Here is a 12012-nt window from a genome sequence, read left to right as displayed (position 1 = left end):
CAAACGTATGTACCTAATGCTGGGAGGAGATATTCTTACAATTTATAAACATTTGGGTGCACAAGACTTTTACGAAACCTCGAGGGAGGTAAATGAAGTTATCCATATATTATAGAAGATAGGGATGGCAGACCATTTTTTCAAACACCAAAATGCGTCAATTCGATCCACTGGGTTAAATTGTCAACGGTCAGAATCGCTGGCTCCGTCTTTCAAAACTAACCTCCTATATAATATTTCATTTCATCTCCATTTTCAACCAAAACCCTTCTCTTTAATCCCTCTAAATCCTGAACCAACTTGAATTCAATCACCAACACCACCACCACCATGAGCCCTACAAAGTTCCACGAAGATCACGATCATCATTACGAGCGTTCAAGAAGTGGCAACAAAGAGTTCATCAATGGCCATCGTCCATCTCCATTGAAGATCAATAAAGAGTCTCACGCCATTCAGAAATCATTGTATTCATCGTTTACTTCTTCTTCAACCTCATCGTCTTTAACCGCCTCTTTACCCGGGATAGTTCATAATGTTAATAACAAGCGGCGGCAGCCGGTTGTTATATACATGCATTCGCCAAAGGTTATTCATACGCAGGCTAGGGATTTCATGGCTTTGGTGCAAAAACTCACCGGACTTTCAAGCTCCGGTCGCCGCGATGATGATCAAGAGCAAAAAGAAGCTGCTGATAATAATAATAAGAACCCTAATCTTGGTCATAATGAAACAGAAAAGCGTGTTGATTCATCATCTGTAAGTGTTTCGCCCGTTATGAATGCTCCAAGAAATCCATTTCTGGCTGATATTCCTCTTTTCACTCCGAATTCAACTGATTTCTTCTGCTCGCCGAGGCCAATGTATAGATTTTCTGATTACACTTCGCCAAGTATGAACAATCCTATCTCGCCTTCGGTGTTTGAGTTCATCAAGGAATTACCAGAATATTAAGAAGATTAATTATAATATCTCTAGTCATTAGTTCTTTGCAAATATATCTCAGCTAGCTAGGTTTGTTCTTGTTTTTAATATGTTCATTACTTAATATTTTTCAATAATGTTTTTGTTTTTGGGTTCTTAATCTGTGTATTATGAAGTGATTTATTTCATTAATTCTTTAAAACATTCACATTCAAATCTGTCTGTAGAGAATATCGGCAAAATTTTGGAGGAATTATAGTTTAATTTTAGTCCATGAATAAGAAAATTAAATATTGTTTAGCCACCGAACCACGCTTGATTAATTTATTTAATCTTCGGCGGCCAACTTTTGACCTTTCTAGTGGCCAGATGTATATGTATCAATGTCCCCGATTAGTCAAATGTGTGTATGTTAATCGTAGACAAAAATAAATAAAATCAAAAAGCAAGAATAATACTATTGAACGTACGAATAACGAAATAGTAAAAGAAAAAGAAACACGCGTGATTTATCTTAGTTTATCCAAAATCGGGCTACATTCAACAGAGTTAATATTCTTTCAATATTTTTTCACCGCTCTCGTTACAATAAATGTATTTGTTATGATTTTTTATATCACTCGTACAAGAGAATAATATGTTTATATACTTTACTAGGTTTATGAAGAGAAACTTAAAACTATTAGGATTTATATTCTTAAGTTAAACCCTATTAAGAGTTCTTTTTTTTTTAGAATCCTACAGCGGCTATTCACGACATTAACCCAAATCGCTTACGATTTCCAAGGCGTTGCCTCGTACCTTTGCTCGCTCACTGGGTAGCAAGACCCCGTGAGCATCACCCCTTATAAGCGAACCTCTTATTGTTGAAGTGGTAGCTAATTCCAACATTTTTTTAAGGTGGAAATGGAAAGGCCAGATAGATTTAAATTTCATTAAAAAAATTTCAAGTATAATCTAATAATAGGTAGTAATAGTTGGATTTTGTTTTGGTAATTGACAACTTTCTTAGTGTATTCATGAGTTGTTAATTCCACCAAAATCTAGTCAGTATAAATCGGTTCAAATTTTAAAGGCCTCGTTTGGATTGAGAGATTTTAAAATCCATGAATTTTGTACAATCCATGAATTCAAAATCCATGTATTTGATAAATTTTATTGTTTGGTTTAAAAATAAAATTAATGGATTGTTGATTCAAATTTTCATGTACCCACGTTTGGTTAGATAAATACAGTCCATAAATTTGATAAATAATTTCCAACTTTACCCTCAATATACAAACTCAACAAAAATTCCAACTTTCATTTAATTACTAAAGATGTTGATGATGTAAAAGAGAAGAGCTCAAAAAGAGAGAACGACTAATATATTTCTTTTAATTAAGGTAAAAGGTAATTACTGAAATATTAAATTCTTAACAAGGATAGTATTGGAAAATTAAAATATTAACAAAATCCTCAATTTTATTAAATCTGATAGATTTGACAAAATCCCACCTACCAGGTGGGATTTTAAAACCTCCAAAAATGAAGGATTCTGGAGGGTGGTGGATTTTCCAAAATCCATGGATTTCAACTTTTTTTTTTTTTTTTGGTTTTTAAACCAAATGAAGGATTTTACCAAATCTATGAATTTAAGGAAATAATTTATTTAGAATCCCTCGATCTAAATGAGGTCAAAGAGATTTACTGAAGATTTTAAAGCGTTGGTTACTTATGCTAAAGTTTTCAACAAACTTTGAGATCTTCTAGTTTTTATATGGCAACTATAAAAAGTGAAGAATAATGTTCCACAAAGTATTTAATTAATTAAATTAATTTTTGTAATTCATAACACATAAATAGCTTTGGAATGACAATATGACATGGTAAGGTAAAATGCTTCGCCTGCATTACGTCAGGATATATTTTTTAAGGCTCTCGGATTAACTGGGCCTACAATTAGCCCATGGTCATTTCCAGAAGCCCAAAAAATGCGGCCCAAGTTTATGGAAAGCTTGATTTCAAATCTACAANAAAACTGAAAAGGCTACGAAACAACACCGGGGACGGTGAAGCCCACAAGGTGGTGGGAGTCTGGTCTATAATTGTGGCTAAGTTTGGGTGGACCCGACCAGCCCAGAGGCGGAGCCGGAGGTGCAGGGTGGATATGAGGGCATTATTGCATTATAGCAACATTACCATGAACAAGAAACTCTCCAATGTTTCATAATGTTTTCTGTTGCATCTCACTCATAAATATTTTAATTTTAATTGTGGCTGTTGTGGTTCTTTATTGCTGTATATATTGGTTCGAATATGTGACAGAGATATTAGGGAGGTTCGGACAGAGAGAGCTCAGAGAACTGGGGATTCATTGACAAACCCAAATTATGTAATTCCCAGGAAGCCAATGGTTTTATTCTATGTGATGGGAACTGTATATATATCTATCTTTGGTAGTGGGTTTAATCGGTCATATCATATCTTTTGAAAACCAAAAAAAAAAAAAAAATCCGATTTCTTTTTTCTATAAGTAATATTAATTATTTTATAATGCACACGCTCCAAATTTAATAAAATAACACATCCCATACCATAACATATAATTTCATTTCATTCTCACAAATCCATTTTGAAAACTTCTTCATTCATTCTCTCCTTCATCCACTTTCCATTTTCTCTTTGTAAATTCTCTCTCTTGGTGAGTGCAGCCTCTCTGTCGCAACAGCAGCAGTACTATTTTCACTCCTCAAAACATCGCCACCTCAAACCCCTAGTACTATTTCTCACCAAAACAGCAACAACAATTGGAAACGTTTCATTTGCTTCCCAAAAACAGTTTCTCACAACACACCGATGACAAATCATTTCTTCCTTCCTTCTATTTCTCTCTAGAAACAGCAATACTTACATTAGCAGCCAGCCTGTCTTTATTTTTGTTTTTTAAAAACATTTTTTATGCTATGAGACTTGCATTTTCACCATCTCCACCAACTACTACTACTACCCGTCACCAATTACATTACTCTTTTCTTTCACTTTCATTCCTCCTTAAACGACGGCGTTCAACTTACNGTTCAAACTTCAAACCCATTCATTTTCGAGGAAGGAGAGTTTTCTACTTGTTTTTTCAATAAGAAGAAATTAGGGTTTCATTCAAAATTTGACCACAACGCGGATATACTATGCTCTCTATATGAATCTTGATGTATCTAGAACATATTTTATTTTTAACATTGTTAATTGAAACGAAACATAATTTATATGATTATCTAACCACGACATGACACATCAACACGTGTTACACAGTTACGTTAATTTAGTTGAACATTGTCCGATTTCACGTTATATTACGTGTCCCCTGTCTTAATAATTTGCATAAAAAGGAATCAATAAAGATTTACCGTAAAGATACGCAACAAACAACATAAAAATAAATAAATAAAATATTAAAGCATAAATAAGAATTTATTTAATTATTGGATAAATAATAAATTATTTACAAGTTGTTTTAATGTTCTTTTTTTCTATATTATAAATTCTTCAAGTTGACTCCAGAAAACAGTCCTCCGTTACAATAACAGCGTCAGCATCCCACCACGTGTCCACGTCATTCTCCGTTACATCCTCTAACGGCGAGTTAACTTTCCTCATATCACCCACAGTTAACGCGCTGTTGACGTTATCTCTCACGTAAAGTTTCGCCACGCCGCCGGCTTTGACCCCTCCAACGATATTCCCCAGTTTTGGTCTCCACTCGGCCAATATCGCCGGTAGTTTAGATCCGATACGCATGTCCCAACCACTCAACGCCACACCTCCGCCTTCATTCTCCGCCGCGGAGAATATCACCGACGGACATGCTGACGATGTAGCAACAAAAGCGGGAATATCATGTTTCCGGTGAAAATCAGTAGCGATATTTCGGATTTCTCGTTCGTTATTCATATCATAAATCGTCAACATATTTCCCGAAACATTACCCGTATCGTCGTCTTCAACATTCAAACCTAATCCTAAACCTAGATTGTCCCATAACTTGACAACACTCTTACCACCGGTAAGCTCCGACCAAGAAAAAAAGTCTCCGATGCTCCTCCTACAACGTCGTCTAAGACCCAAATTACGGTTTTGCCATTGCTCATCTGTATAAACATGACCGGAACCTCTTACACGGAAGTCATTTTGATCAACTGCAGTGTCGTCTTCATCATCTTCGCTAAGATCATATTCTTGTTCATCGTCTGAGGACGAACAAGAGGCGACATCTGTATCTGAATCGTAATCGGAGTCGTCAAGAAGAGGGTGGTGGAATTGTGGAGCTAAATAGGGGTATTTTTGTAATCTAAGGATTAAAAGTTTGATTTTTGTGACGATGGTGGTGAAGGAAGCTATAAGGGCGAGTATTAAAGCGCCCCACTTCCAGAAACTGTAAACTTGGTGAAGCTTTCCGAGGCCTGAAACTGCAGAAACTTGTGAGAGAAGAGACGGGTTGTGGAGAGGTAAGCTGTCTATGTTGGTTTCGAAATCTATTATTCTATTGACAACAGGAATCTCCATGGCTACAACAACAGAAAAACAATAAAACAGAGAAGAAAAATGACGAAAAAAAATGAAGCAAAGAGGTGTTTTGGAGAGAAATTGAAGAAGAGTGTGAGAGACAGATGAGTTACAGAGAAGAGAGGAGGTTTAAGAAGGCAGGTGAGTTGGGCATTTATAAAGATAAGCTGGATGGAGGTTGGGGTTCAAATGATAAAATTGAAAAAGTCTTGGTGGAAGACGAAGTACTTAATAATATTTATTTGTTTTTATATATATATATATATATTTTTTTTTTTTATATAACTGATTTTTTATTTTCGTTATTTTTAAGCATACAATATATTATTAATAAAAAAGAATGGTTGATGTGGCAGATAAAGATTGGGTGGATGGTGGAGATGTTGGACACGTCAGAAAAGGCGGGAGACCTTTTTGGAATAAGAATAAGAAAAAGAATAGGCAGATAGGGACAGAGGAGTCAGCACGAACCCGTATTTTGCATTATTTAATAAATTTAATCATTAAAGTGGGGCCGTTGATGAGTCATGTAATCGGACGGACATGAAATCTCATCCTCTAATTTTTAACTCATAATTTTATATAATTGATGGTGGAGATGTCAGTGACGGTTTCAACCACTGGATTTCTGCCACGCATTGACAGCTTGTCGCTTACAAAGAATAACATTAAGTTCTAGAGTTTGATAGGGCCTTCACGCTAATGTTATAATGTATTAGTGGTGGTCCCTACCTTTGCACTGGCGGCCAAATCATGTAATGGACGGTGGTGATGGAGGTCTTGATCATACACGAGGATCACGAGATTAGTAGATGCTTCCCATATTAATGGTGGTCCATTGTGAGAAAATTTTGCAAACTTCCAACGCTAAGACTGAGACTTTTTGTTAGGTAGAGTGATCACTAGTTTAGTGTTCAGAGTTCTATGTTGAATAAAGATAGACGGGTTAATTATTCTCGTTAACCTTCTCTCGTAAAAAGGATGTGTTAGCTCGTAATTAGTTTGATAGAATCTTTTATAAGTTATCACGTCATATTTGTATGAAAAATTTAGTAAGAAGAGTTTTAGGTTATTTTCGATATAAAATTATCGTGTAAGATAGTAAGTATATACATTTGTTCAATTACTTATATTTTGGCTCACCCTAATAAAAATATTAATGTGTAATTAATTTTTATTTTGGACTACCCTAACAGAAATTTCTGGATTCGCTACTGGTTATATCCGATAGAGAAGTTTAGGCCAATATTGTGTTGTGTTACTATGAAAGAGGGTCATATTCAACATGAATTTAATATTTTTGAAAAGAGAATAATAAAATTATAATTGAGTTGCATGGTTAGATGGTCGGTGGGTAACTTTACACAATGAACCGACTTGATTATGTTTAAAAGTTTAAATTAGAGAGTGGGTTCCATATGTTCTTGTTGTATTATTGGAAATCACAAATTTAATTTTAAGGTATATGTATACTTTAATACACCAAGTGTTTTGAAGTTGAGATATGGATCAATTGATTATCAGTTAACCCCCCTGAGGTTTAATAATAATAGGCGACGTTGATAGTTTTCGAAACGAGGGATGGTAAATTGTTCACTCAGCAAACATAGTTTGATTAGATATAATAAAAACATATGCATTTGTCATAATATGATTAAAATATGATTTTTAATATAATTCTTAATTTTTGTAAATAATTTTTTTTTAATTATTCTCCAAATTAATGTTAGAAATTAAATATCAAAATTTCTTTAAACTAAAACTAATTATATTTTATTAACGAAATTAAGAATAAAATATTTTTTTATAAAGAAATAGTAAATGTAAATAAGAGTTATTTTAATTTTCTAAAAATGAAAAATGAAAAAAATACAAATTTTTTTTACTCTTAGTGTTGGAGTTAACTGGGCTCTAATGACTTAAACACTAGAGTGGATTTGCTATATTTCTAGAGAAACATTATTTAGGGCTGGGCAAAAGTTGGGCTGGTCAGTCTCAGGCCTAGGCCCAACTAGGATCGGCCTATAGGCCTAAAATTTTTTAATTTAACCCCTAATTCTAAAGTTACATTTTAACTTTTAAATTTATTATGAATATTATAGGCTTCGTTTAACACGTTATTTCTACTTATATTCCTAATCTTATTCACAAAATATTGTTTGTTTTGTTATTTGAGAAATTTTAGTATTTTTTTAATTACTTTTAGACCCATTAAGTTTATTAATTTCATTAAATACCCTTAGAAAAAAAGTTTAAAAATTAACAAAAACACCCCCATCCACTCATACTTGCTAGATTCCGGCAACCACCATTGATGGTAGCCGGAATCTATCACAAAAGCCTACAAACGATCGGAGTTGGCCGTTAATTCACTGATCTAGTCGTCGTTGACAATCAACGGCGGTCAAATCTGGACTTTTCTAACCGTCGACGGCCAGATCTGGCCATAGATCTGGCCTTTTTCGGCCAGATTCGTGGTGGATCTGGCCGAAAAAGCCATATCGATGCCCTACCCGCCAGATTCGACCGGTTTGAGTCGTAACGCCATTTTCTGGCCAGATTCCGACGGTGGTGGTTGGAATCTGGCACTGTGGGTGGGTGGGCGTGTTTTTGTCATTTTACAAAACTTTTATATATTGGGGTGTTTAGTTAAATTAGCAAACCTAGGGTTTTTTTTTATAAATTTTTAAATTTTACCTCATAATACTCTCTTATTCAACTATCCAATATTATTTTCAAAATCTTATCCAAAATAATAAAACAAACGGACCCATATATTTTAGGAGGGTTTTGATTATTTGTCGGGGGATTTGATAATTGGGTCAGAGGGTTTTTGAAATTAACCAAGCTCGGACCTGGGGATGGTCTTAGACTTGGGCATTGGAGAAAAGACCAGTCTTTGGGAGGATCGGTCCTTGGGCCCGGGCCCAAACCCAGCTGTAATCATTTTCACAGATTCAATGACATAATTAACAGCTAATGTTATATCCATAAACAAAGGGGTGGGTGGCTGGATTCTTTAGAAAATGTTCCGGGCAATAGAGGATACTCTTCTGTACTAAGGTCCACCGATACATATAGTACTGATCCATGTGACTTCGAATTTACCAGTTCGATCACCTTATCTTCAGCCACTATAGCTTGTCTACCGGTTCAACACTTGTTATCAAGCCAAAATGGACCGTTTGATCGCCAGGATATGTCCGTAAAAAGCGGGCCAACGCCCCAGACCGGTTTCCCAATTTCTTGTACTCGATGAATGTAAGCTCATTCTCATCACACGTATTGATCATCAGCGCCATTGAGGTGTCCACGACATCCACCCACGGGCATCTACATACTCCATGGCGGCGGAGCAAGAGCCGGACTTGAAGAAGGCAATTGTGGGGACTTTGAATCTTTTAAAAATTTCTGCTGTTCAACTCAGAGTTTCATGGGCATCAACAATGGCACAAACGGATTGCTTTTTGGGTCGGGTTGAAAGGAGCTTTTCAAGGGATAAAAGCAATTGGCTTTTGCTATCCGGGTTCATGGCGACCCGTATAAACGGATCCTGGGAAAAAGAGGCGGGATTAGAAGAGGCGAGATCAGAGAAAACAACAAGTGTGGTTTTGAAATCAAGGCAGTGAGTTTGCAAGCTCCATGCTTGGATGAAGATGGCCATGCCCAGGAGCAGCTACAACATAAACCACACCTGATCCTGGTCTTATTCCTGACATTTCTTTTCTGAACTTGGTTTGACTTTGGATTTGGATTTCAAACACAAATTGGGGGTTGCCGATTTAGTATTATCTTTTATGAAGGAAAATGGGCACCGATCTCGAGTAGTAAAACAAATTTAAACAAGGAGTTGACATGGCTGATTTAATTATCTCTTAAAGTTCAATTCCACGCTTGGTTGAGTGCAGTGTTGTATAAGTTCTGGATTTCCCAAAACTTAAATTAGCTTGAGGATAAATCTACTTTATGATTTACTGGTGTTATCAGTCAGATTCATGATTTAGAAAACAAAAGAAATCTTCTTTTCTACAAATTTTCAGGGAATACTCGGAAGGAAGCTGAAGTAGATGTTATCCGGACCATCTAGGATTGTCATCTCATTTATTTAAATCTTCTTAGTTTAGTTCTACTTCTAAATCATCCACGTTTGAGATGAATTAGTTCTTACAGTCATCCATGTGGGACTAAAACGACTAGGTGTTAGAATTTTAATTAATTAAAATTCGTTGCCTAAAATTACTATTTGGTCCTTTACTTTTATATATTAGTTTTATATAAAATTTAACTGTTGAGCAGTTTCTTAGCAATTATCCGTAGAAATTGTCAGCGGCGAATCTAGGAATTTCCCTCAATGGGGACAAAATATAAACCAAAAAAAAAAAAAAAAATTAAAACCAATCTAACTACACTTTTTTTTTTTCATTACAATGTGCTTCGATGAAAAGTTATAAAAATACAAATAAATATCTTCAAAAAAACATAATTTTTGTAAAAATAGAACAATTTTTCTACAATTGTCTTTGATTAGTTTTCCTATTCTGAAAACGTTGGACAATCATCTCATTGTCAATTGTATCAAATACATCTTTCTCAATATAGATGACCAAACAATCATTCATCCATTGATCTTCCATTCGATTGCATAATCGATTTTTCACAAGATTCATTGTAGAAAAAACTCTTTCAACAGTCGCAGTCGCAACTGATAAAACTAATGCAACTTTCACAAGTTTATACACTAACGTATGCAAATTTTTTTTTTTTAAACTAAACTAAATTCTTAACCAAATCAACAATTCCTTTTAACTCAGCAAATTTATCACAAGAACGTATGTCAATAACATAAATCTCAATCTAGTTTTCAAGTACCATCAACTCAAGTGCAGAAAAATCAAATGGATAAAATTGAGCAAACCCATTTCCTTTTCCTTTGCTTCTTCTTCCTTTCTTCGATCTTTATGTGTTTTTCTCTCTTTTTCTTCATTTTTGACAAACAACCCAATTTATATATAAAACAACTTCTTTGAATTATGCAACTGCCTCAAGATTCTCTTATTCTCACCATGACCTCGCCACATTAGCTTTTTAATGTAAAAATGCCCAGATTTCTCCCCTCAGTTAAATACAAACCCAACAGTTCTTATTCCTTTCATTTTCACTCCTAATAAAACTTTTAAAAACTAACAGATCTTCTTGCATAAAAATAAAAATCACAAAAAATATGAAATATATATACTAGGATTAAAAATAGGGTTTTACAAAAATAAAATCCAAACTAACCGTGGGGGCTGTTCCCAAAATCTCATATATAAGTGTAAAATTTAAATAAATATAAGATATGGACTTTTTTCAAAAGTTGAGTGGGGACTCTAGTCCCCACAAGTCATTAATTGGATCCGCCACTGGAAATTGTCTTTGATGGAAAAACTTCTGCATACTTTAAAAGGGGAACAGTTACAGGTCTCCAATACACGCAATTAATTTTGATTTCCCAAAAACCATTGTTTTGAGAATTGCAGTGCATTGGAAGAGTCTGTAATCTTTGAAGAAGACAACAACAACAAATTGCGATGGCTGAAGGTCAGTGATTAAGTTATTTCGCTTTCGCAAATCTCCATAATTATATGAACATGTATATGAATAATGATATGAACATATACATGTTGATTCTGAGTAATTTTACATGATTGATCTTACATGTGGTATCATAGTCTTTCTTTTAATCTTTGCTTGTCATGTAATTGTTTGTTGCAAATTTAGAGTATATTGCATAAAATTGATACTTTTTATATTAAAACTCGTAACTTTTATAGGACATAATTTCTTGCATAAATCATATTTGTTTTCGATTTTGGTATCATTGGAATCGTTGTTGAAAGAGCTTTCCAACGATATATTATTTGTCAAAAACAGAGTTGTGGTGGAAAAGTTATGCTAGTTTAAAGTTTCCGTAAAAATTATCGTTTGGGTGATTCGGTAGCCATTTACGGCACCAAATTGGGACAAAAACGTCATTTGGGATGTCACTGACATATTGACATAGGCCATATGTCCACGTTTAAGTTTCCCCTCTAAAAAGTCGAAAAAATGGCCAGAATTGGGCTATTAAAAACTGTCGAAAATGGGTTGAAAATTTGTAGAAACTGGGTCAAGAAGAACCGGTCAAACCGTGTCAACGAACCAATCAACAAGTCAAATTGGACCAATGAATCGGGTAAAAGGTCAACCCGAATCGGTCAAACAGACCCACATTGATCGTTGGTGTGTGTACGCACGTGAAGTTGTGCGTGAGCGTGTGGGAGGTATGTTTGGGCGCATGCTGGCATGTGTAGCATGTGGGAGGGCCATGTCGGCGCGTGTGGGTGTGTGTTGTCTTCTGGAGGCACGTGATAGCGTGTGGAGACACATGGCTGTGCGTGGTTGAGTCATAGTAGCGCGTGGGAGTCAGTGACAATGCATGTGATGGTTTTTATGACATGTATTAGTCTGTTATGCATAAATAATGTGATATTCTTGTTTTGATTTATGTTATGTTGTGTTATATGC

At 35.0% G+C, this 12012-nt stretch overlaps 2 protein-coding genes and 1 pseudogene across 2 annotated transcripts; 2 read left to right on the top strand and 1 right to left on the bottom strand.

The window, feature by feature from the left end:
• LOC116114222 overlaps nt 1-12012 on the top strand; it is a 46037-nt pseudogene that overhangs the window by 10538 nt on the left and 23487 nt on the right.
• LOC116114233 (VQ motif-containing protein 8, chloroplastic-like) lies at nt 243-1084 on the top strand. Its single transcript, XM_031400387.1, has one exon. The coding sequence runs from the start codon at nt 331-333 to the stop codon at nt 952-954; it is 624 nt and encodes a 207-aa protein (XP_031256247.1). The 5' UTR covers nt 243-330; the 3' UTR covers nt 955-1084.
• On the bottom strand, nt 4413-5509 carry LOC116114232. Its single transcript, XM_031400386.1, has one exon. The coding sequence runs from the start codon at nt 5464-5466 to the stop codon at nt 4450-4452; it is 1017 nt and encodes a 338-aa protein (XP_031256246.1). The 5' UTR covers nt 5467-5509; the 3' UTR covers nt 4413-4449.

The sequence above is a fragment of the Pistacia vera genome, unplaced genomic scaffold (genome assembly GCF_008641045.1).
Source record: "Pistacia vera cultivar Batoury unplaced genomic scaffold, PisVer_v2 Contig704, whole genome shotgun sequence".
NCBI lineage: Eukaryota > Viridiplantae > Streptophyta > Magnoliopsida > Sapindales > Anacardiaceae > Pistacia > Pistacia vera.
Note: the sequence above shows the minus strand (reverse complement) of the source record. Positions and strands in the feature narration are given on the sequence as shown.